Here is a 27,230-nt window from a genome sequence, read left to right on the forward strand (position 1 = left end):
CAATGAAACACTCAGTCCGGCAATAAATAAGGTCAATCCGGCGTTTAAGGGCATCAGTCCGGCATTTAAGCTAGTGGCTCCGGTGATTATGCTCACTGGAATTTCCAGTCTGGAGTTTTTGACAATCGGTCCGACGTTTATAGCATTCGATCCGGCGTTGTCTTTGTTCACTCCGATGTTTGATCTCACTCGAAAACCAGTCCGACATTCTGTGGACATGTCCGGCATTTCGTTTCGTCAGTCCGGTGAAAGAACTGTCCAGTCCGGTGTTAGAGTCACTGGAACTGCCCCATTCCGGCGTAATAAGAGACAATCCGGCATTTTTGGCACATTAGTTCGGCGATTCTTTGCATCATTCCGGCATTTTACATTTCGACGAATTTGTTGGGGAGTCCGGCGATTCATATCACTGGAACTGCCCCAGTTTGGTGTTATCATGGACCAGACTGGCACTATATACGGTCCAGTCCGGCGTTTTTGTAGGGCAGTCAGGTGTTTTTTAATCCGGCAGTTTTTTGGGGCAATCCGGTGCTTTATGTCACTGCAGCTACCCCAGTCCGGCATTTGATGGAGTTGTCCGGCGTTTGTTTGTTACGGTCCGGATTTAAGTTTAATGGGACGCGAAAAAAAAAATTTGACGTACGGGAAGGGTAAATTCGTCCAAAAAATACCTACTTTTGTGTTGGGGGGTTTTTTGTTAGAAAAGCTGAATTTTAAAAAAAATTAGTAAAAAAAGTTAACTTAGGGTTTAAGTTGATAGGGTACTTGATTTTGGGGGGGTTTTTATAATTTTCCAAAAAAAACAATAATCTTTCAAAAAAGAAAAATTACAGGATATAACTTTTTTTTTCTTAAAAAAACGTGATTTTTTTCCCGAATTTGTCAAAAAAACGTTGTTTTAAATATTTTTCATAAAAGCTCATTTTTTTGAAAAAATTGTCGTTTAATCGCGGAGTTGCTAAGAATGATATAGACAGGATGACCCGGTTATTAAGAAGATGTCTCAATGAAAGGGCATCTCCATTATAGAGGAATTTATTGAGGTGCATGTCTCTATTCCTAAGCAATGCATGTTTTTAATTTGGTAGAGGTAATAAAATATGAAAAAAGTTTATATAGAGCCAAGGCTCTAAACATCAAATTAGAGCCCAACTAAAAAATTTCACTAGAAGAGGTTGTTTTAATGCCCAAATATCTTCAAATTGATTATCTCGACATCAAGATGCATGAACATGCGAAAAAAATAGATTTCAAAATTTGGAAATAATACATCTTGTAACTCATTTTTGGAGCATCAATTTTAAAGATTTTCAAGTTTTCATAGATCTTCTCGATCTACACTATTTTTTAAGCTTTAAATTTATAATCAAAGATGAAAGTATATTTTAAGGCTATCACAAAGATTTCCAGTATTGAAACTATATTTCTCGATACTATTTGAAGATTCATTTTACTTTAATTGTTTAGAGCCTTGGCTCTATACAAACTACACCCCATAAAAAATTAATGAGATTATTAGTTTCGAAAATGAAATTTGCTATTGATTGCATTGCCTATCCAAAAGGAAATTTTTCGAAATTAGTGGCACGTCTAAGCTATTGGATTTCACATGTGATAAGTATGGGTGATCATGACTTTATATAAAAAAAGTAAACGACACATAATCCCTTGATTTTAATGTGAAAAAGGGGAATCTGAACATAATATATTTAAAAAAAAATTTAGGAAGAGATCAGCTTTTGGAAACCATATTTGTGGCGCCAAAAGAGTATCTGATCAAATATTAAGGGTGTCAAATTTGATCCTATCTCAATTCGAAAAAACTGACAAGGTAACGGAAGGTAATTATAGAGATAGTTTTTCTTTTGCATCTTATTTTTGAAGCTGCGCACTGGTTGGGTAGCTCCTACTAGGCAATGGCACGCTAAGCTCTTAAGCAATCTAAAAAGAAAATGTGGACTGTCAATACGAGCAAGTATTGAGCCATAGCTTAGCCAAAGCATTAGGGGTGTCAACGGGTTGGGTCCCGGACCGGGACCAGGATCTATACCTGGACTTGAGGTAGGGTCTACAGATCGGGTCTAGTTGGATCTATTATCACACTATGCTTGTGAGCTTCTTTATTCTCTTTTTGTTGGCCATTTGTTTTACCATCATATACCCATATGATTGGCATATTATTGGCAATATTTACAGTATTGCACAACATTAAAGAATACCCATATATACCCACATTTTTTATTATTTTACATAATTAATTGGAAATTCTTAAGAAACAAACGCATTGGCAATATTTATGAGTACCCACATATACTCATATTATTTGGGTTGGGTCCAACTGCACTCGGAAGTATTCAGGTCTAGGCTTTGGACCTGGACCCAACCTTTTGGATCCAAAATTTGGACCCATATCGGACCCAAGGTGAAGTCTACCGATCGAGTCCCGGGTCTGGTTGGGTCCATTGCCACCCCTACAAAGCATGCCCAAATTAGGAAACGGCTTGGGGTCATGGTGGTAGCATCCCCACCCCCAGTTACCACATCATAGTATCCATTTTTGCCGTTGACAACCCCAATTAATACCTTCGAAATGTAACTCCTTAATCTATTGAAAAAATAAGTAGGGGCCTGAGCCTGTCTTCGCCACTGAATTACCCAAAAAAACAAAGCATGCCCAAAATAACTGGTCAATCAGGATAGGTTCGGGCTGGGTTTAAGGATACAATCCAGGTTACGAGATAAAGTGGTTTTGGCCATAATGGGCCTGGGTTCGGGTCTGGGTTGAAGCTCTTTAGCCAATGGGTTGGGCTTGGTGGACCTTTTCTTGGCCCAGATCTAGCCCACTTTCAGACCTACCATTTTTTGCTTGATTATTATTGATTTAAGATTGGGGACAATAGTTATACTCTGCCAAGAGAAAAAGGCTATGGTTGCACCTTGCACATCAAAACCATTAGTTCCCACTCACCATCCAATCTAAATAACATCTATGGCCCCAAAAAAAAAAAGAAAGCAAAAGCAAACTGTAGGTTCAATCTGGTTTTCAGATCAGGGGGAAATCGGCGTCCATCGACCGAACGCCATGGCAGAAATGTTGTCTTGCAGTTCTTTTGTGTCTTCTCACATTGCTTGCAAGTTCATGCATAATGGCCATTGCATTAGTTCTCAGGATGAAGATATGGAATAAAACACAGCCTCAACCCATTTCTATTTTACTCTTTTCTTTCTTTGATTTCAATAGATTCATTCTAATATAGGAAATTCAGAAGTCGATTGAGCAAAACAAAGAACAAGGATGACAGCAATAACAAAATGGATATTCTGTAATTCCGCATTTATTTTTATTTATTAGCTGAAGCAATATCCATGCCGGTTACCCAAAAGGCACACCAGAGAGGAAAAAAAATGGAAAAAAAACAATTTATGTTTTGCAATTTTTTTGTTAAAAATAAACATTTATTTAGACTTCTCTGATCTCAATCACATATTTCTCAGAGAGTTTGGGGAACAAGTTCAGTGGTGGCGACCTGGCAACACCGGCAAGGGGCGGAAGGTATCGACGCGGCCTCTCCTCAAGTGACCTGGCTTAACTGGCAAGGGCTTGAAATTCACTTTGCCAAGCACTTTATGTGGTTTACCAGGCTTCACAGGCAAGGGCTTGAAGGCGCTTTCCCCTTGTCCGAGATCATGTATTTTGTTCGAGCCCCCCGGCTTCACAGGCAAGGGGTGGAACGCATGATGGTTGGCCTCAGGAGCAGGAGGCACCAATAGCCCAAGCCTCGCTTCCGTTCGAGCAACCAAACCAAGCAAAAGGACCACAACTGCCACCACCGCCACCACCATTTGACCATTCCTCAAAGCCATTGTTGGTTGTAGATTGTTTAGTTGTGCAAATGGGAGGGGAAGAAGAGGCCGAGGATGGAATGAGAGGGAGGATGAGAAAGTGGCATTTATATACATCCTGGTTCTGAATAGGGGGAGAGGGTCATGAGGAGAAAAATATGCAGAAACAGCAATGATGCTATTTTAGGTACCATCAAGTTTTTGGTTCACAAAGGGCGTGCAGTAATAAGTTGCTAATTAGATGGGAGAGACATTTTTAATGGAGATCTATAGAGGTGTTAGTTGTATGTTCAGGTTGAATGAGACCTCCTAACCACACAAATTAAGAAAATACTAAGTTTAGATAAAAGAATGGGGTATGATCTTATGTCATGGCCACGCAGGTTAAACCTGACCTAGGTCGGGTCCAAGTCAAATGGACATGACACCAACATGTTGGCTGCAATTGTGGTCTTCAACTAGACCAGGTTGGGTCGACCCAACCCATTTAACACCTTTAACTTCGAATAATTTCATGTGATCCCAGATGTTCAGGGCTAGAGGCAAGGCCCATTAGGATGCAGTAATTGTTATTTTAAAGACACTAGCGTTGCTCATTGTCGTGAATCTTTTTTTTGGACAATAACTTCTTTTTTTTTTTTACAAGAATCCCAATCAAAACATCAAGTACAATAATACAATGAGCAATGTCCATACAACAATCATAAACAAAAGAAAAAAGTTTAATGCAAAAAACTTACTCACCCAAAAAAAAAAAAAGTTTCTATATTTCTCTAAGATTTATGTTTTCCCTACCATCCAGCAGTTCAATTTTGATCAAGAGAGCCATTCACCGTTTGATATTAGTTCCGATAGCTTAACATATTTTTTTTTTAATTTTTTTACACAATTTTATGAATATAAAATTTGGTACGTGTCATCTTCTCATTGGGGCATACCTATAAGAAATATTAAAAATAAAATATAATGACCAAAATACCCCTTGAAGCTTTCAGGGGTATTTTGGTCATTTTATTTTATTGGAAATATTGTTTTTATATATATTTTTATAGTGCGAGTTTAATAGAGGATTGGACGTCCAAACTTTGGTGCAATTAATTTATAAAAAAAATTAAAAATAAAATAGTGTAGAGATGTGACATTGTGATTAGAGGCAATCTTAGCTCTCCATTCAAAATGAACGGTTAGATAAGGGGAAGAATATAAGTTTTATGTTGTAGGAGAAGCATAGAAAGCTTGCCCCAAAAAAAACTGCTCACTCCACAAGTAAAATCTATTCATGCCTAGCCAACCCATCCACTATGCTATTATTCTCTCTAAAGACAAGCTCGAAACTGTACACCAATTAACCACAATTAAAGAATGATCTTAAACAACAAATCTATCCCCCATATCCTTTATTAGTTTCAAACCTTGCAATATTGAAGAGAACTCTACTACATTACCTGCAGGCCGATAATATTTCTTTAAAATCACTCTATTACTATCCCTTATGATCCCTCTACCTCTCATCTCGATTTCCCAATAAGCTCCCATCAAAATTAAACTTCAACAACCCCTCCTCGAACGCAACAACCCATGCACCTGTTGATCTTCCTGCTATTACATACCATCCCTATATCTCCTTGCAATCAGCTGCCCATTCGGCTACACCAATGGTTTAAAAACCGGATCGGTGACCCGGATCGGGCTTTTCAAAAACCGATCCGGATCGGCGAATCGGCAATCCGGATCGGAATCGGGTGAATCGGTCAGAATAAAGCTTCAAAAAAATCCGAAAAAATTATTAAAATTCATTATAAATATTGGTTTTTAGGAATTCAATAAAAAATGAGGGTACTCCATTAAGAATTTTCATGTTTTTGAATGAATATGCGAATATTGATATGTTCTTTCCCTGCATGAACCGCCATTCAGTATTTAATTTACAGTATTTCGTGCTCATCCCTACACTGTTGCTGTTGGGACTCGATATGTGAATAATATGGCTGGGATAGGGTGGCCTCAGAATCATCATCTCTCTCGTTTTCTCTTTGAATAATATGGATTAAAAAAAAAAAAAAACAAATTTTCGAAAAAATCTATCATGGATTAAAAAAAAAATCACAAATTTTCAAAAAATTCTATCATGGATTACAAAAAAAAATTCGATCATGGATTAAACAAAAAAAATCACAAATTTTCAAAAAATTCAATCATGGATTACATAAAATTCGATCATGGATTACATAAAATTCGATCATGGATTACATAAAATTCGATCATGGATTACAAAAAAAAACAAACAAAAAAAACAAAAAATTCAATCGTGGATTACAAAAAAAGAAAAAAATAGTTCGATCATGGATTACAAAAAATTCAATCATGGATTACAAAAAACTCTATCATGGGTTACAAAAAAAGCAAAAAACAAAAAATTCAATCATGGATTAAAAAAAAACAAACAAACATTTCAATCATGGATTACAAAAAAAAAACAAACATTTCGATCATATATTACAAAACATTCGATCATGGATTACAAAAAATTCTATCATGGGTTACAAAAAAAAAAAATAAAACAAAAAAATCGATCATGGATTACAAGAAAAGAAAACAAACATTTCGATCATGGATTACAAAAAATTCTATTATGGGTTACAAAAAACCAAAAAATTCGATCATGGATTACAAAAAAAATCTATCATGGATTACCAAAAAAAAAAAAAAAAAAAAAAAAAAAAAAAAAAAAAAAAAAAAAAAAAAAAAAAATTTCCGTACGGAATCGCCGATTCACTGTTCGGACTCGCCGATTCCGTACAGTGAATCGGCGATTCACTGTACAGAATCGTCCGGTTCTCTCTAGAACCGGACGATTTCCGATTTTTGGACGATCCGGTTCCTTTTTCACTATTTCCGAGTCGAACCGGGCGAGTCCGGTTCGACTCGGCGTTTTTTAAAACGCTGGGCTACACTAAGCAACACCTTCTCCTGAATCAGTTCAACATGAATCGCCTTGTTTTAAAAAATTCTCTTATTCCTAGCCTTCCATACCTCCCACACCAGAGCACCTTTGATCATTCTCTGCAACTTTCGACCCACTCCCCTAACTTTGCCTCTTAGGTCAATTAATTCATTTCATTCTTACTTCCTTTCTTACAAGTAGGGCTGCCAATGGCAGGGTCCAGCTCAAGATTTAAAATTTGAAATAATTTTTCTCTCTAAATTTTTTGAAATAGTTTCTCTCAAAAAAAATTTAAATACTTTTTCTCTCTAAAACTTAAAATTTGAGATATTTTCTTTCTCTATAAATTTGTGATAGTTTCTCTCTTTATAAATTTTGAGATAGTTTCTCTCTGTAAAAAAATTGAAGTAGTCTCTCTCTAAAATTTGATATAGTTTCTTTCTCAAAATTTTTAAGATACTCTCTCTCTCTAAAAGCTTCCATTTTAGTTTCTCTTTGTAAAAATTTTCGGATAGTTTCTCTATTTAAATATTTTCAAATAGTTTCTAAACTTAGATACATTTTATCGCTCTAAAACTTTAAGATACTTTAACTCTCTAAAACTTAAAATTTGAGATAGTTCTCTCTCTAATTAGTGAAAGTGTTTTGGCTAAATTAATTGTATTGCATTATTGCATAAAGTAGGCTTTTATGTGACAAGGAAATTTGACTCAAAATTGGTTATTTAAGGTAAAGGCAAGGATACAAAATTTCTTTATTTTTTACTTGCAATGAAGAAAATAATTTCTGGCAAAATACTTTACAATCCCAAAGTTTCGATCTAAATGCCAAAAATGTGCCATTTCCACATAAAAACATGTCTAGAAATGTATTTTTAGGCATCCAAACACCCCTTATTATTAATTAATATTATCTATATCAAATAAATACATATTAATTAATATTATATCAAAATACTATTTAATATCAAATTCATAATTATTTTATAAAATATGCAATTGTGAAGATAAATACCATATAAATTAATAATTATCTATATCAAATAAATGCATATTAATTAATATTCTATCAAAATACTATTTAATATCAAATTTATAATTATTTTATAAAATAGATAAATTATCACAAATATACTTTAATTTTTTTCTATTTTATTTTTCATTTATTTTATATAAACTATTTTGATACCAAATTTTTGACATCCAATCCTCTATTAAACTTGCACTAGCAAACAATATAAAAAAAATATTTCCAATAAAATAAAATGATTAAAATACTTTTGAAAGATTCAAAAGGTAATTTGGTTAGTATATTTTATCTAAAAATTATTTTTAATATTTTTTATAGGTGAATCTCAATGAGAAGATGACACGTATCAAATTTCAAGTTCATAAAAATTATATAAAAAAAACTAAAAATAAAATACTTTAAAATATCATATCCAAGATCAAACGGTGAGTGACTCTCTTGATCAAAATATGAGTGACTCTCTTGATCAAAATTGACAGATTGGATGGTAGAAAAAATATAGATCATCTATATTATTGGGAAAATATAGATCTTGATCCATGCTCAAGGGAAAGTATAGAAATCTTTTCCAAAAGAGATTGTGACAAAAGTAAATGGTCCTTTAAACTCTCCTTTTTTTTTTTAAATGATAAATATATTTTTGGTACTGATTAGGTGTACGACGTAAAGTTCACTAACACGTGTCCATCTGAATCTTCATTTAAGAAAACCTCTCACACAAGAAATTTAAGGCCGGCCCAGAAAATCCACCCCTTCCTTTCAGACTCAATCTCGTCTCTGCGTTGACGGTGGTAATCCGGACCACCGAATCTTTTCCTGAATCGAATTAGGAGGTAACTGCACTCGGATGTCTATGAGTTTGACATTAAGATATCAAAAGATTCATTCCGTGCACCCACGGGAGCGTAACTGAAGAGAAATCCAGTAAGCATCAACCAAATCTCTCTTACCCGAGGTAGCTATCCATTGATTTTCTCCCTCTCTCTTCCCTTATAAACGAGTAACAGTAACCAAAATCCTTTTTTGTTTTATTTTGTTTGAGATAGTATCGAATATTTGGAGAGCAAAGACCTGCTTTGTTTTGGAGATCACGCAACGTCTTCAAAGTTGATAGATTTTGCTGAAACTCGGTTGTGATGCTTTTCCCTCACCATTATTTGCAACATTGGCAAGCTTTGGTTGAAGTTTGGGTAAGTACCATGTTTTCTCAACCTGTCTCTTGGTGATTGGAGCAATTACTGGCATGAAAATATGTCAATTCTAGAGAGAGAATAGTGACTACTGGGCTTACCTAAGTCAAATTGAAAAACCGAAATCACCACTGAACTGTTTGATGCAAAATTCTTGGTTGATTTGCTCAAGGAAATAACCTTGAAGAAAGCATGACCACTGGGTTTTCTCGATATTTCTAAATGTTTTCTTTTGTTTGCAATGGCGGTCGGTTTATTCGTAACTGTCCAAAAATTTCAAGGTCTATATTTGGCGGTATCATTAGAAATAGTGAAGAGTTGGGAGGTAAAGAACCATCAGAACAGAATGTAGAAAACCATTCTTCAAATCGCATGTTTATCGACAGTGATGTTGCAGAGAAAAGCTCACAAAAACCAGAACTAGAACAAGATGTTGGGGAGTCTCTTGTGTTGAATGAGCTTCTCTCTTGTGGAACAGATGCTCATGAGGATGACCCATCGGCAAGTTTCACTTATGGGGATAATCCACCTGAAAATTTCACTCAAAATTGCAACCGCTCTCCTTTGGGGCATTTATTTTATGATAGCATTGTTATGGAAGCCAATAAAATATTTGAAGTACTGCGAAAAGATGGACCAGGGTTCGATTTGCGATGTGAATTGGATGCTATGGAACCCATTATCACTAACCGGATTGTTCGAGAAGTCTTGCTTAAGATAAAAAGGGGTATAACCGATGACAATAGGGAGAGAAGTGCTAAATTGGGCTACAAATTCTTTGTATGGTTAGGTCAACAAAAAGATTACCGACACACCTCGAACACATACAATCTAATGTTGGAAATCTTCTCAGATACTGGGGAGTTTAAACCAATGTGGAGGTTGGTTGATGAAATGATCCGAAATGGCATTCCTGCCACTGCTAGAACTTTCAACATTCTTATATGCACTTGTGGGGACGTGGGCTTGGCCAGGAGAGTAGTGGAGAGATTTCTGAAGACCAAGGCCTTCAATTACCGTCCTTTTAAGCATTCTTATAATGCTATTCTCCACTCTCTATTGGGTTCAAATTTGTATAAATTGATTGAATGGGTCTACAACCAAATGCTTCGGGATGGACATTCCCCCGATACACTATCATATAACATCCTTATTTTTGCAAAGTACAAAATGGGTGAGCTACATAAGTTGCACCGATTTTTAGTAGAAATGAGTGAGAGTGGCTTTGCCCCAGACTTTCATACGTATAACATTATGCTTAATGTATTAGGTAGAGGAAACAAGCCTGCAGCCGCTTCAAAGCTATTGAATTATATGGATGAAGTGGGTTGCCACCCTCGTGTTATTCACTTCACAGCTTTGATTGATGGGTTCAGTCGTGCAGGGAAGCTTGAAGAATGCTTATATTATTTTGAAGAAATGCTTAGCAGGGGGTGTATGCCTGATGTGGTTTGTTACACTGTGATGATCACTGGGTTTATAGCGTGGGGTGAACTGGACAGGGCTCAAGAATTCTTTCATGATATGATTAATAATGGGAACCTCCCAAATGTCTTCACGTATAATTCCATGATTCGAGGTTTCTGTATGGCTGGGAAATTTGAGGATGCATGCTATATGCTCAAGGATATGGAATCAAGGGGTTGTAACCCTAATTTCCAGGTGTATAGTACGCTAGTGGAAAACCTTCGGAGTGCTGGGAAAGTCTCTTTGGCAAATGAGATTATAAGCCAGATGGTGGAAAAGGGTAGGTACATTCAATTGATCTCAAAATTTAGGCGATATAGAAGATTGTGAAGAGGCAATAGTGTGGCAAAAACTTGTTGGACAGAACCTTTTCTGAGAGCTTGATGATCACAACCATGTTGATACTCTGTTTTCCAATATTGGTTCTGTATTATTTCATAAGTTATTGAAAATTTTCTGATGTCATTTCTTTCTATTCAGTTATTGTGATTTTTCTTTTTTTGGTGAAATGGTTTCAATTGTAAAATATCCATTGAGGTCTGATTTATTTACGATTTTGGCATTGACTATGTTGTGAAGGTATGCAGATCACAATGACTTTCATGAATGGTTCATGTAAAATGTAAGAGGTCAATGGTTCAATGAATTTTGACACTGACACAGCTTTTGTCGATTATAAGAAAACAGAACATTGTTTTAACATAGTTCATTGACTCAGGCATGTCCGGTTGACTCACATGATTCTGGCAAGCTCAGCAAGAAACCAGTTCATAACCATGATGACTGGCTTCTTTAAGATTCACCTGTATGAATTTCCTGATAGACTCTTGCGAGTGATGGTTGAGTGATGGAAAAGTCATCCAAGCCGTTATTTACCATCTAAGTTTTTATTATTAAATGCTATAAGTTCTCATATAAAAGAGGAAAGCTTTAACAGAGAGGTTCACCTGTATGAATTTCCTAATAGACTCTTGCAAGTGATGGTTGAGTGATGGAAAATTCATCCAAGCCGTTATTTACCACCTAAGTTTTTGTTATTAAATGCTATAAGTTTTCATATAAAAGACGAAAGCCTCGACAGAAACAGTCAACAATAAGTGAGAAGCTATCTTAAATAATCTCTCCTCCTCCAACCCCAGTGCACCACCCCCAACCTCCCCCCCCCCCCCCCGCCCCCTTCCCCCACACCAAAAAGAGAAAAAACCACAGCGGCTATCCTAATTTGACAGTACATGTTTATATTGTCTCTCACATGCTCACGCACATGTTGTCATGTAGATATCCTTTTTAGACTTGAGTCTAGTTTTATTTTCTGGAATTTTATAATTTATATCGAAATTTTTATGCTTCAAAATTTTAATATAAATAAATGATAACTGTAAAAATGCCCTTGCTGAGTTTCCTATGACCCACCTGAGTCCTGGGTTGATTTGATTTGGCATCTTAATTTTTGCTTCTCGGGTGTTGTTTTAGCCCGACCTTTTTGTACAGGTCCACTTCTTAGTGACCATTTTTTGGTTGAGAGACCCGGTCCCCATACTTTTGTACCCCCTTGATAATAATATTAACCGTGAACGTTCTCAAAAAAAAAATAGTCCCAAGTTAGTGACCGTTGTGTTTTTATCCAAGTTGACTCCTTAGGCTTCATTAAGGAGAGATGCATTTAATTTATTCCAACCCAGTTTGAGTGACATTGTGTCGTTGGTGAACGGGTTATGGTTTACCATAACCCTTTCACATTGGGTGAACATGCAAAATGCCGCTAAGTGCATTCTATATGGAAAAGGGTCCTCCTTCTTTCCACTTCTATTATAGGCATACAATAGGGTGCTGCACCTAGTGCATTGCCAATGTTAAGGGCCAGTGCTCCCGAATACCCAAACACAGCCTAAGTTCTTGAACACTGTTGAGCACCGCTTTTTGATCATGGGTTTGTGATACAGGAACAAGCAGCGTAGGTTTTTCGCTACGCCAGTGCATAAATAAGCAGTGTACATTCTTTGTTGCCAATCCATTCCAATGGTTATCAATTGAAAATTCTAATAAACCAAATTTTTCTCTTATCTTTTTGTTTTCTCTTCCATGATTTTGTATTATATAAAATTGTATCGAGAAAAGGAAGATATGAATTTATGAAACGGCTCTGGAAATATTTGGACAAAATCAAAGAATTCAATGGTCTCTTGGACCCAATTCATGAATAAAATCTAAATATAGTACAAGTTTTTTCTTGTTTAAAAATCCTCCATAATATGTTTTGAATGAAGCCTTAAACTTGATTGGATTTTTCAGATCCCATTACAATATATTAAAATCTTTTATGGGGAAGTTACACTCTCTTCTCTTAAGCATCACTTATTTCTTTTCGAATGACTTAATTAGGAGAAGAAAACTCGAGTTAGCAGAGTTTTTTGGTATTTCATTGTAAAGCATTTTTTGGCTTGTGTTATTCTTTATAATCATACAGATGCAAATCACAGGCACAAAAATGTGTGGTAATTATGGCCTCTCCATCAATTGGTTGATCCTGTTGAGGCACCTCTTCAGGTACTGATTCTTAGCTTGCATATTCCAAAAGTTTCATAATTGAAGACTAAACCAATTGAGTTTATTTATTTTATATAGTTGGCCAAGGGAGGGATTCTTATATTCTAAATATGAACAGTAAGTTATTTTGGTAGGTGTTTTGAGCAAGATTTGGCATGCTGTACCGTATAAGCCAAATTCTCTTTAGGGGTCAGTATTTCCTTTTGAAAATGGTGATTCCAAGTTGATTCTCGTAACCTACTCAAAATGCATTTTAGGCTGTGTAGCCTTTAAAGGCCATGAGGGCAAGTGATTAACATTTGTAGTGCATCATACACTTATGTGGGAGAGTGTAATGTTTTGACTGACCAAGGGTTAGGCGGTCTATGGCCCTGGTCATCTCCTTACACCTAGGCATGTGGTATTACTGAAAAGGGTTTACAGAGGGTCATCCCTTGTTGAGGTTGGAGAAATTCCTAGCTATGGTTAGTAGGCCAGGAGATTTGTGTGGTCTCTTGTATGGAGATGTAGGCCTGTGAGAACGACGACCAAATCCTCAACAACTTTTACACAACATGTACATATGACAACCACACTACTGGGAACAACCCTTGTCAAGGACATGTGTACATGTGCATAAAGAGAGTCCCCCTTGCACTATAGTGACATGTGCTTGACTTACTCTTAAGGGAAGAAATGTAATCCACATTGGGCCTTGCTTCAAATGATTCAGTAATCATGGAATTAGAAGAAAAGGCTCTAATTTTAAACATGATTAAAAGATCAAAGTGATAATTTGGGTGATAAACCATATATTTGGAGATGATTTTAAAGTCTTCCCAACATTTAAATGCTTCATCGTCATCATAACCTTTTCCCAACATTTAAATGCTTAACCGCGGTCAAATCAGTGGGAGAGATATTCATGTGATTTGATTACCGCATATTCAAAACAAAAGGCTTTGAGATGAATTCAAATGTGACCCAAAAGGTCGAAAATCCTTTTAGGTTCAAATTCTACCAAAAAAAAGGAATTTGGATTGAAACTGTGGTCTCTGTGGTGACAAATCTTAACCGTGGGGAAAAAAATTAGACTGTTAACTTGAAATCCTGGGCCAGTTTTCAATAAAATTGAGTCCAAATATATCAAAACACATATGCATTCATATAAATGCATTAAAATGGTGAAAATCATACAAAATTTGAGCAAAACGCTCATAATTTCTTCATCAAAATTGGGTGGGGGCTCTTTGTGCAACCAATAGACATATGGGTCAATCCCTTCAAAACACCTGTCATACAGTATCAAAATATGGTTTTGAAACTCAATGGCATAATTATCAATCATGTTAACACATTCCTATTTAACACAATTAGCATTAATGAGTGTCATTCTTGATTCCATGAACATTTGCTTGTAATAGTCATGGTGTTATAATGCATATATGCATCCATACATGGTTGGATTCATGTTTGTGTCTAACTAGTATTTCGTTTTATTTTGTTTTTGCTTGTTTTTAACTTATATTTTGGCCATTGATGGTGGACTCTACCCTGTGCATTAGAAGTTTGGATTGAATGGATTCCTTTCAATACCATTTGTTAAAATATATATTTTTCATAGCTGCAGTTGTTTAGCAGTGTCAATATGTTTATATTCTTGAAATAAGTGTGCTAACATGGGCATGTCCCCATAACTGACGGATAACATATATCCTTCCCTTTTACTATGGGAAGAAACCATATAGACATTGGCATCTCGTGCTCTCTGTTTGTGCACCGAGAAACTTATATATTGTTTTTATCTTTGGATAAGTTCACCAATAGGTAGCATACAGAGATTCAATTGGCTAGTTTTCTGGGTATGTATTATTAGAGTAATATTTGATTGTTGAAGTTTTAGGGGAATCGGTTTTGTTGGGGACCAAAAATTTAAGTGTACGTCAGTGGATTAAATTTAAATGGTGATGGAACTGATCACAGAAAACTGTCCTAGAGCCTCCATTGCACTGTACACATGCAATTCATATAGTGTTAAGTATATTTCAATATTTCCAATATAAGATTGTTTTGTTAAGGTAATATCATATGAGACCCCATCCTAAATGGAACATATAGGACCCCATTCTCAACCTTTGTTGATCTACCGAGATGGTGAAGATGATTCATGATTCTCCTTGATGGACAATTGTTAACATGTAACTAAGTTATGGTCATCTCCACTGTCTGGATATGCCACGGATGGTCAATATTGGGGTCCTACATGTTTTCTGTTGAATGAGGAACTATCATCTCCCTTGTTGTGATTGATGATTTTCTTTCTCCTACATTGGTTATCTGGGAAATGAACTGCAGATTCTGTGCTGGAGCCCCATAAACCCTAGCCTAACTGCCAAGCAAAGAGCCTGCATCCAGCTGATTTTAATCTCTTTAAGATAGTAGTTTAAATCTAAAAGTTTTGCACGAAATTTCTACCATCTTCCAACCATTGAAGTAAAATTTCCATATCTCAAGAGAACCCTACAATAGACCAATTAAACTTTTGAAAAATAAGAAATTGAGGTTTTATCTAGGTTACTGCCTATTATGTGCTGTACATGTGGCCCACTCTTTGTAATCTTAGTCATGGATCATTTTGACAATCTAAGGGGGCCATTGCATGAACATAATGATTGCTTGCTAAGTGTTTTCCTTTAAAATTATCAAAGAACTGGATTGTCTAATTACAAAGATCGAATTTTAGGAACATAAAATATGTTAATACCAGCCTTAGATGGTTATTTACTGCATCCCTGATATTTATGGCTTCCGAAATTATAATGTTTAAATCTGGGATTTAGTTATTGGAAGGTAAGGTGATGGAAGTTCAATTGATAAATGCTTTGCAAATCCTCGTTCCTGGAAATATTGCATATGATATACATAGTCACTTGGTATGATTGGTACTTCGCAGTCTTACTGCGCATAGCCTAATAAACTTTTTAGACCTGCATTTGAGAGAATTGTGAAAGTGCATACAAAGACTAGAGCAAATTTTAAAGCCGAAAAACAGGGCAAAATGGACACATTCAACAAGCCACTTGCTAAAAACCAAGCTAAGTGAATAAGTTCCAATCCTTTTACATAACAATTACAACTATTTCTAGCCTTATATAACCACTGTAAATAAACTTAAATATTAACCCCTTATGGGGCAATTACATATAAAGCAAGACTAGCTTATGAATTACACTTTCATAGTACAAATTATATAAACTATGTCCCAAAGCTTAATACATCATGCAACTAATCTAAACAAAATTCTAAAGAATAAAATCAACTAAACAGGGAATTAGAATGCCAAATTAAAATAGGGAAGCCATGTTTCGAACCCTTGTGTCGGGGCCACACAATCGGGCCCTATAAAGACTTAATTTTGTCCCTTCGGATTGTACAAAAGTGGTTCAATCTCACAAGAATGTCTAATCAAAATGGGAAGAAGTTACGCACCTTAAAATCACTTCTTAAGATCTCAACACACTGGCATTATCATCCAAAACAGAATGAAAAAGGTTTGAATCGAATTAGATAAAGAACAAGAAAGTTATTGCCAAACTACACATGGTGGTCCCCGGACCACCAAAACAGTCTTGTATGGAAAGATTATGAACCCCGATAGGTAAAAGCATAATGAAAAAGTTCTGAAAATGGAGTGACACTCTGAGACTGAATTATTTGATTTGTTTGAAGCAAAGTAATTAATAGATACTATGCATGATCATGGATTCTCTTGCGTATAGGCTATAACTCATGAAGGACCACGCTATGAATAAGCATGATGAAAAGATGATCAAATGGGGATTCTAAGATCAATGAAACTTTTCTAAATTCAAAACTCCAGCAACTATAGATGCCAAGGATATGATCTTATGAGAAAAAAAAAATTCAATGGAGTTTACCTTGATAAATGCATATTATGGACTTAAGCATAAGAAAAGAGGACCACTATCAAGATCACCATTAATGGAACTCTAAAAGTTCTCTCACTTCAATTTTCTCTCACAAAACCTTAGAAGAAGGAGGGGAGCAACAATTTTCCAAAATGGTTCAAGAGTTGAGATAGTTAGGGTTAAAGATCTCATGATGTACTTTTATAACATCATTGTAATTTTGAATTCAATCAACACCCATGATGCACTAATCCAAAGGCACATGAGAGGCTAATATACTTAGCCACCCATCCCCATCCAACCACTAGGATGAAGGGATGGGATTTCGCATCATTATTATTCACCCTAACCTTAAGTTATGCCACTTTACCATTTTGTCTTTGGCCCATGTTTTTGTTCCAATTGTATCCAATATGGCTTTACAAAAATACCCTTAGTTTTTTAGTAATGTATTAGAGTAGATAACCACAAAGGCTAAAGGGCAAATAAGTAATTGGCAAAGCTCACACATGTGTAGATTTTCTACTTTATCAAAGCCAATCACTTTGTAGATCTAAAATTTCAAACTAATCAATTTAAAGATAATGTCCCCTTCAAACATGTGTGAAGATATTTTTCAACTCAAATTTGAAAATGTATTTTCTCTTTAATGTCAAATAAATAAATTAATTAAACTTCACACACGCCATGCATGACTCACGTGTGAGTTAATTAAGATATGTGACAAAAATGGGGCCTTAATTTATAACATTATATAACAAAATATAACAATATATAACAAGACACCATAACACAACCCCTTATAAAACAAGCTACCAAATGCCAATCTAGTCCCCCGCCAAGGGATGAGTGCCCAGCTGGGGCGGTGATCTTAGAGTGAGGTATGGGGTGCCATGTGGCATCCCTATGGCCACTCAGATGCCACATGGCACCACCAGGTCAAGACTAAAGTGGAATTTGAGTCAAACAATATGAAAACCCTCATTTTTTCTATCAAATAAAATTTTGAAAAATTCTCTAAAATTCACAATAAATATTTGAAGTATTTTTGAGTAATTATTAGGTTTTTCTCATCATTATAAAATCGGACAAAAGGTATAGTGAGATCTCAGGCTAATAACTATAGGTATCGGAGTACTCCATTGGGTTAGTCTCGAATAATGTTCTGCCGAGTCTCAGATCGACCCAATAGTCCTATGTTCCACAGTCTAAAGCAGGGACACATAATTGGTCATATCAAAGTTGCTGAGCCAGAACTTCCGATCATTCGGCTCTCAATGGATTACAGGTGTACCCCTGTGGGACATGATCCAACTCAACTACAGGGGTCCTCTCAAAGCACATGTGCACTGGCTCTTCCAAACTCGGATAATGCATTTGGAAGAGTGGCTTCCCGTATGAAATGAAAATGCATATGCCATGCAATGGTCTCGTGTCAGGATACGGACTTATGTTCCATAAGTCTTTACCATTCCATACAGGGCAAATACTCAATAAGTACTCGGGTTCTATTTTTCTCATTTGGATTCTCCAAGCCCTGGCCGATTGCAGCTAAACATGAGGCTAACCTATAAAATCCTGACTAGGAGGTGACCCTCACACCTCCTTGAGAAATTGCTTTCCCAACACGTGAACTCTCGATGCCTTATGCGTACTTGGGGTAAAAGAATCTGGGCTCCATTTCGCAAGACTCAATCTCTCAATTGCTCCCACTGAATGAGAGACTACTAGAATTTAGGCCTTGATAGGCCATATTTCCAACATGTTGAATTGTACGAGGCAAAGGCAATGGCAGGCTAGTTTTTCAATAAAGTAAAATGCTTGTAATCTTGTCTGTTTGGCTTTTTAGCACTCCATGAGTAACTGTTCCAAGTTCTCTGCATTTCTCTCTAGGATATCGTAATGTCCAAAGCTGAGCATGGATCTAAAGTGCATTCAGGTATTTTTGTGGCTAGAGGGTCTTTATCCTGCCTGCAAAAGCTCAGTTAGGTTCTGAAATAAAACCTAAGTCTCTTAAGATGCCATAACTGCCCCTGAGATATGCAGTTTCACTTAAATTGTTCTATACATTTATAGTTTCTAGAAGATCACTGATGAAATTTAGCCAAATCGAAACTGATATAACATTGTTCTGATTGAGTTCAAAATCAATCAATTTCTTGAGGTTTACAAATTCAATAGCCTTGTGGATGGTGAGGTCGACTAATTTTCCGAGTAGAACTTAAATGGAATTTGAACTGGATTGATGATTGTTCCATTTGAGATCAACCGGTGCTTGTCATTCCTTTATAAATGTTTATGTATTTCTTGGTTCTTTATATTATGGAAAACATATGTTGTGTTCATGGCTCATTAGGGAGCAACAAATTTGTCCTCCTAAAAGCTTCATTCTTAATTTCTATTAGATTTCCTAATCTGTCATGTGCCAGCATATCTGTAACCCTCGTAGTATCTTTATCTTAGTTTTGGACCTCTCTTCTCTAAAGCTTGCTCATGTGAATTATTCTGCCTTTCCTATCTGGCCATCTTATGAAATCTCCCTTACAAAGAGCAAAGTTTCTGCTCAAAATATTGGTAGTTGATCATGTTTACTTTCTGAGTGTTTACTTTCTGTTGGCAATTGCGTCCTCGAGATGGTTATTGCTTATGGTAATGTTTTTTTTCTCTATTTGTAATTGAAGAACATCCTTTCCTTTTTTTCTAGAAAGGATATGACTGTTGCTGCAACAAGAACACAGGAAGTGCCCTCTTTGATATCCATGTCCCCTGGCAGTCCAGATGGTCCACACCCTGTCTTCCAATCACCCTTCATGGAGAGGCAGGGAGGCCACCACATGTCTCTCACCTGTCCCGTTTACACCACATATACCGGTCACCGTCTTAAGCACGCTCGTGAGGGATCACATGGCTGCCTCCCCACCATCCATTCCTCCTTCCCCATGCGGCAAGGGTGTCCACTCCTCTCCTCATCCAACGGTCAACTATTCTCAACCTATGACAGCACATTCGACCGACTGGAAAGTGGCCCTTTGGTAACGTCAGCAACGTGTTCCTTCTCCAACTCCATTATGTGTACTGGCTCTCCCTCTTCGGCTTCCCCCTCCTCTGTTGCCTTAGTTCCCGACCAACCCTTGGCCAATACAGCAACAAGGCATCCCTTCTTCCCTCTGACTGTAATTTGGCTGCTATTGCAGAGCACGGGTGGGTTGCCTTTGGAGGCGTCACCTATCACAGTACCCCTCTCATCCCACAGGACTTGCAGCAATAGAAACTCACACTCCCATATCTGACCCACACTTTTTGTCTTGGGTCCTCATCTCGGCTACCATCCTGGACCTTCCACCGGTGCCCTCTTCGTCTTCTTTTGCGCTACCTCTACTTCCCCCACCATTCCCCGCTTCCCTGCACTGGCCCTCACTCCCTCACAACCCAAGGCCTTTCCCCCAACCTTTCATCCACCCTTCCTCTCGGCCCTCCTCACCCCCACCCCCCACTGTGGGGATCTTCCCCTCCCTCTCAATCCTCAGATTTGCGCCCTCAACAGAGACAACAACACTCTCTTCCCCCTGCCAGAGCCCCACAACCTAACAGGAATTTAGGCCACACCCCCATACTGTGGTTCGATTGCCCCGCATCCCTTCATAAATTCGTCCAAGGAGGTGACAGATCTGGTCTTACTCCTTGTTTCGCCCCATCAAATGCCTCCCCCACCCACCGGCCCTCCATCAAGCCCTGCTCCTCTCCCTCGTCGCCCTTACTCCGAACCCTATTTGTTTCCTACCCTACTCAACGTCTCCGGCAACCACTCTGGTCTCCTCTTCTCCCTCCTTTCCCCTGGTGGGATCCACCTCATCTCCTGGACTCAACTCTCCACCCCTGGTCAACACCTTTTTTGCCTGGTCCCTTGAATCCCCAATTTCATCCCGGATCTCGCTTGATAGCTTCCAATCGGAATCGGTGATCTCGGTTGACTGCACATTTGTCCATGACATGGACTATGCTCAAGGCAATGCTCTTGAAGTCATGAGGGTCATGGGTTTCAAATTCAACGGCCCCAGGGAGGTTTTGGAAGTCTCCATCTCTGCTGACATCAACTCCCCCTCCAAAGCTAAGACAAAGGGCTAAAGAGAACTGTCTAACCTCCTAGCTTTGGGGTAAACTATGACAAAAGACAGCTACCGGACCCCCCACTATCTTCACCTGCCCATCTGGGCTCTTTAGCCAGTGCTTTGACCAAACTCGCCTCTCCCAATGAGGATCTTGATGTGGAACATTCGTGGCCTGGGCCACCCACAAAAAAGAAACGTGGTTCGAGACATCTATGCTGAGTTCTCACCCTCCTTCCTTGCCCTGATCGAAACCAAAGTCCCCTCCCCCACTCTCTGCTATCTGGAGTATTTGGGTATTCAGGGCGTATATTTTAACTTAGGCCAATTTTCAACCATGGCAATTGTCTTTCGATCGTCTGACAAGCCACAATGGAAGTGTTTGGCGGTCTATGTTCCCAATCCCGACAGCCTCAGGCCCTCGTTCTGGGCTGAATTACAGACCATAGCCTTGAGGCCCGGCCTCCTAGTGTTGGGGCGGGGACTTTAATGTCACCCGTTGGTCCTCTGATTGCAACTCCAGCCAATCAATCTCACCGGCTATGGTTCAATTTTCAGATTTCATTTTCCACAACCAGCTTATCGACATCCCTCCCGAAGGAGCTCAGTTTACTTGCTCAAACCATTCCATAAACCGTTCCCGCTCTAAGGTGGACCACTAAAATTTCGGAAGAAGGCAACAGATGGGCAAAGGAAGAGATTATGTGCGTGGTGGTTGGCTGTGCATAGGTCTAGTACATTAAATTTTTTATTTAGAATGTCAATGCACTCATAAACATACCAAAAAAAAAAGGAACTTTAAAAAATAAACAAAACTACATTTCCTTTCACAACTCATATTTGACACAGAATTAGTCTAGGCTTAAGTATGGCCTACCGTAGGAATCTTGAAAGTATGGACAAACTAACTATTCCTTTATATCTATATTTTTATTTTATTTTTTGACAACACAACGTCCACATAGGCTCCCTAACACACACTAAGAAATAAGCAAAACACCCTACCTTTATTTTTGCAGACTTTGTCAATTTAAATTTGCTAAGGCTCAAGTATGGCCCCAATGTGGTGGACGAGAGAGTTTGAGGCCCATAACCTTTTACCTACACCCACCTTCTTGCAAATTCACCAAGGACGTGTTTGATAACAGAAAGTTGCTTTTCAGAAGTTGGAACTTACCTGTTACTGTTTATCTTTTGTGTTTGATAGAAAAAGGTTAGATAAATAAGTAACTTCATTTTACTATTCCTCTTCTCACTTTATTCATAAAAAATGTTCCATGAAAAACCATGAAACTTAAAAAAGGAAGTTTTGCCCCTGTGAAAACCCGTGAAAAAAGCCTGCGCGCTGCACTCCTCAGCTAGTGCACAGGTCCTCTCTCGTGCCTCTCTCACTCTCTCCTGTGTTCTTTCTCATCCCCGACCTTCTCTATCTCTCTAGGCCCCTCATACCTCTGCACTCTCTCTCGCTAGAGCTCTCACACCCTTGCACTCTCTCTTTGTGCACTAGGGCTCCCACACCTCTACCCTCTCTCTTTGTGCACTAGGGCTCTCATACCTCTGTACTCCCTCTAGAGCTCTCACACCACTGCGCTCTCTCTCTCTGTGCACTAGGGCTCTCACACCTCTGCACTCTCTCTTCTAGAGCTCTCATGCACTTTCTCTCTCTCTCTTTGTGAAAATCCCTCTATCCCTAATTTGGGTTGTAGGCTTCATCAGCTCTCATATCATTATGTCCTCACTCTTGAAGCCCTTGAAGCTATTTTAGGTATGTTTTTTTGTTGTTTTTAATTTTTCTCATCAATCCAAAAGGGATTTGGATTGATGGGTTGTTGCAGAAGATTTTTTAGATCAAAATTTTCTTTTTGGGGATAAATTATCTGTAAATGATGGATTTTTGGGTTTTCGGTTTCTTTTTCACTTGTTTTGGTTTCTTATCAGTTTTGGTTTCTCAGTTCATCAAAGTGACTTGGATGACGAAGACAACAATGTGAAACATCTCGACCACTACGCCATCCTTTACTTGGCTCTTCAGGTCTCTCTCTCTCTCTCTCTCTCTCTCTCTCTCTCTCTCTCTCTCTCTCTCTCTACATATTTCAAAACTCTTAAGTGTTTTAACCCATATTTGTTCATAGGATTGCCTTGTGAATACCAACAGGAACTGGAAATCTTGCCAACCAGGTAAATGTCTTGGCATCACAAGCTTAACAGAGTTGGGGTTATGAATTTAAATCTATTTTAGTGTATTATTATGTTTCTTTTGTTGTGGTTTTTACTATTTCATTGGATTGACTTACGTTGTTATTTGGTTTAAGCAATGAATTTGGTTTAGATATTTTGATTGGCTTGGAGTTATTTGCATGATTGTTTAGTGAGAATTGGCTCCTCTTTGGGTGTTGCCTTTCTTTAGATTTTTTATTTGTAGATGAAATCGTAGTTATTCTTTTCATTATTTCCTTCTTGAATTCACTGGAGCCATTTGGTCTTGCTTTTCATGGCAGAATTGATGTGTAGTTCACATAAAACAAGAGTATGCTAAGTGATTGGTTAAATTCATCTCTTAAACAGCTTCCATTTAACTCTTTCAAGTCATTTACTTCATTGGATATATAGAAGTTCTATTGGGTACTTTTTTTCTTCTTTATGTTTTAATGTTATTACTTTTCTTATTAAATATTGTTAATTATTAGTATGATGAAAGTTTCAACTGCTATTTTAAGGATAAATAATCAGGGAGCCAATTGACTGAGAGCCGAAGGGGGCTCCATGACTTTTTTGTCTTCTCAATGGGAAAACATCCCCTGAACTTCATCTCCTAAAAAGCATCAGCAAAGTTCACATTCTTGTTGTTGTTAATCAGTATAAAAACCATTTTCAGTGCATCTTATGGCTTGATTGTTCTCTCATTGTATACAAGGTCCTCTTTACCCTTGTGTTTTTGCTGTCAAGTTCTTCTTTTCTTGTGATGGTATGCGAATGTGAGATCATAGTTGCATATGTTGTAGATCATTGTGGAAGAAGACTTGCTCAATGAGGTGCGCTCTGCTATTAGGGTCTCCCAAAATGTTCTAGAATATAGATTGCTGCACTATAGAAATTTCATTGCAACATGTTCACTGGGAAACTAAGGAGCAGGTTGATGTGCTGGCCCTAGTTGCGATCTCTAGTATGAATTTGCCTGTGTTTCTCTCCCTTTCTTGTAGTGTCTGTTATATATTGAGTCTTCTATATAATTCCCTTACCCAACAATACAAGCAAATCCTTTAAAAAAAATTTAATGCAAGAATTATATGCCAGTGTCAAGATTCCTCTTCGATGTAAATTCTATTGATGAGATAACTTGAGAAACATATGTGAGAAGACTTCTGATGGTTTTGCATTGATGTTAGTTCTGTCCAAACAAAAGAAAATTGAGCAAATAATGTCTTTTCCATGAATTACTTCACTAGAAAGTAGATGGTTTTTTTGTGTGGGAGTTGGGGGGTGCCTCCGTCAGCATTGTTTATCAGCACACTTGAAAAAGTTAGATTTCTTTGCTACTATCTGTTGAATCAACTCTTAGATCCACTAGAAGGTACATCGTACAGTACCGAATGTTACCATCTCCTTATGAAGCTGAAAATTTGTTGAAGAAATTCTCATGCGGTTCATTTTTTTTCTTCTATAGTAGTTGCCAAAACGGACGGGGCATTGGAAAGATCAGTGCTATTTAGTATATATGAAAGATCATTTGCATCTAGTTCATATACAGGAAATGCTTGCATGGAGGTCCTGAACATTGAGATTGAATAACATAGTGAAGCTGTCATTAAAGATCTTGTCTTTTGAAAAATACACTTGATAGGTATGTCCAATTACTTTTTTCATGTAGAGGTATTTGCCCACTGATGTTTACCATGTACTTGTTGTATGATTATAGAATGTAAGTATTTGCAAAAATATGTATGTTTATGCACATGATCAAGTGATCAGAAGCTTCTGGAGATAATATATGTGTGATGACTTTAGGCTCTTTATGGTCTTTACATACCGGTGATGGATGGCTGTGAAAGCCATAAAAGCCCATAAATTTATAAATTTAGGGTTGTGTTCTGGGCACCATATTGATTGATCACGATGCATCATCTTGCTCTAAGGAAAATCACATAACAGCAATTTATATTTTCATTATTAGATTGTATGATATTAAGACTATTTTGTTAGGTCAGCAATGAAATTTAAACATTGGACATTTTGTTGCAGCCCTCAATGCCCGACCACCAAACAATCAGCCCAAATCCCTTGTAAATTGTATATATTCTTGTGTTACTTCATGAAAAACTATAGCTTAGGAAATGGCCATTGTTCGATACTTTAAAATCATGACTTTCTTCAGGGTATTCTGGTTGGCAATCCTTGCATGCATAAATACTAGTTTTTGATACGTACCTCCCACCTTCCAGTCAAATTTATTTTTAGGACAGATTTCTGTGATCACATGATTGATCTTCACCAATAAAGGAAAATGAGAGTGTGATACAGGTGGAGCACCAAAAGTTTTGCTCCATCCACCGAAAAACGAATTTTGAGGTGTGAGGCACATCAAAAGAATTTCTTGCTCCTTCAAAATTAGTCTTATCTAAATTTTGATTTGGTTTGGAGCTCCGAAAGAGCTCTAAATCCACCTGACCTATCGCCCATTTTGAAAGAGCAAGTGCTAACTTGCAAATGTCTTAATTGGATCTTCATGCCTCTAGTTATATTTTCATTCCTCGAAAGAAAAAGTCAGCTCGAATTTGTCAAATCAGACCCGCTGCTCTCACATATGTATGCTTTTTTTTTTAGTAAGATATGTATGCAGTTTAATTACAGAGTTTCTGAGCACTTCCTCCTTCCCTGTTTTTGCCTCATTAATTTTTCTTGTGTGAGCATCCTATATTGACCTTATATTATTTTATTTTTTCTTTTTGCGTTTTTTAATCTGGGTGATGAATGTGGTTGCAGAGGTGCAGGCTTTGAAAGCATGCCATGAGAGGAAGAAGAGAGTACCGAAAGAGAACTCCAGTGCTTTTGATGGCTGTTTCTGATGAGGTGTTTACTCGAGAAATCATACGTCCTTGGAATTAAAAAACTGTAAAAATTTTGTGGAAAACATAAAAATAAAGAAAAATATATTGGGAATAATGTACAAGTTGACTTTGGATGTTTTTAATGCTTACAATTCAAATTCTGCACATGTTTTGTTGTAAATTATGCAGCATAGACCTTACTCGTCGGGAAACAATGTAGCACATGCACAGAAAGTCCATCATGTTTCTCCTTAAAGGGTCTAGGCGATATAGATCTACATTCTCGTTGTTGTAGAACTTGGTTACTGGATTGTACTTAGAGCTTCCAATGAATACTAAAATTCATTGTGGTACTTTGTTATAGCTTTCTCTGCATTTTCTCTATTTATGTTTGAGCTATAATGCCTTTCAATTTTTATTATTTATTTATGCTTAATATTTATGTACAGGGAAGTAAGAAACATTTTGAGACAACCAGGTTTTGGCTAGGATAAGGCTAATCGAATGGTGACTGCCGAACCAGCCATATGGGATCAGTGTACAGCGATGAGTTGAAATGCATTTGTTGTCTATTTCTTTGTGGTTTGGCAAGTTTAGGTGCAATGTTCACAGAAATTCAATACATACGTGTGTTATCTTTACAAGAGTTTACTTTTGTGACAAAGTACAGAGGCAAGTCTTTGCCAGTATACTTCAATGAATTGGAGAAGATATTTGGCACAGATGTTTCGGATTGAAGCCATGTGAAAGGGGGAAGAAATAGGGGTTGATGTCTTCCTCAAGGTATATCCGCATCTCAAGACTATCTTCCTAAGCATCTAATCTTTGCTTTCATTAAAGTTCTAATTGTTGTCTAAATATTTTTTTATTTTTTATTTTGGGAACATTGTGGGACAAACAACAACGTTGTTTTATTGTTGAATGAGATATATTTTTGAGGTTGGGATATGGATGCATGAGTAGTGAATGTATGTCTACGTTGTGTTGAAGCTATTACATGTTATTGTTGAATGGGCTGGTTTCTTACTGCTTGCATATAGATGCATTAATTGTGCATGTTTGTTTGTATGTTGTGCTCAAGATATTATAGCATAGCTTAATAGAATACAGAAAACCAAATCCATAATTGCCATGACCGCCGATAGATATGA

At 37.3% G+C, this 27,230-nt stretch overlaps 1 protein-coding gene across 12 annotated transcripts; it reads left to right on the plus strand.

The window, feature by feature from the left end:
* The first annotated feature begins 8,494 nt into the window (after positions 1-8,494).
* Positions 8,495-27,027, plus strand: LOC18423656 (uncharacterized). 12 transcript variants are annotated; one of them, XR_016061017.1, is made up of 7 exons: positions 8,495-8,740; positions 8,863-10,753; positions 19,633-21,738; positions 22,987-23,066; positions 23,167-23,212; positions 26,015-26,101; positions 26,529-27,027. XR_016061017.1 is itself a non-coding variant. In XM_088874160.1 (7 exons), exons 2-6 carry the CDS (start codon positions 9,229-9,231, stop codon positions 26,095-26,097), a joined length of 1,815 nt encoding a protein of 604 aa, XP_088730286.1. In that variant the 5' UTR covers positions 8,495-8,740; positions 8,863-9,228; the 3' UTR covers positions 26,098-26,101; positions 26,529-27,027. The 12 variants fall into 12 exon arrangements, 7 of the variants coding, with proteins under 7 accessions (XP_088730286.1, XP_088730288.1, XP_020530115.2 ...); XM_088874160.1 differs by lacking the exon at positions 19,633-21,738 and adding an exon at positions 12,954-13,020 and having other exon boundaries at positions 22,973-23,066; XM_088874162.1 differs by lacking the exon at positions 19,633-21,738 and adding an exon at positions 12,941-13,020 and having other exon boundaries at positions 8,863-9,006; positions 22,973-23,066.
* Positions 27,028-27,230: the final 203 nt, after the last annotated feature.

The sequence above is a fragment of the Amborella trichopoda genome, chromosome 8, assembly GCF_054954075.1.
Source record: "Amborella trichopoda isolate Santa Cruz 75 chromosome 8, AtrichopodaSantaCruz75HAP2 v2.0, whole genome shotgun sequence".
NCBI lineage: Eukaryota > Viridiplantae > Streptophyta > Magnoliopsida > Amborellales > Amborellaceae > Amborella > Amborella trichopoda.

What these genes read in the sequence shown, in the direction of transcription:
- LOC18423656 (XM_020674456.2), top strand. Translation starts at nt 9,229, where the DNA reads ATGTTTTCTTTTGTTTGCAATGGCGGTCGGTTTATTCGTAACTGTCCA. An exon ending in AAGCCAGATGGTGGAAAAGG is followed by an intron (nt 10,754 to 12,953) that starts GTAGGTACATTC and finishes TGCAAATCACAG; the next exon opens with GCACAAAAATGTGTGGTAAT. An exon ending in CTGTTGAGGCACCTCTTCAG is followed by an intron (nt 13,021 to 19,632) that starts GTACTGATTCTT and finishes CTTTTTTTCTAG; the next exon opens with AAAGGATATGACTGTTGCTG.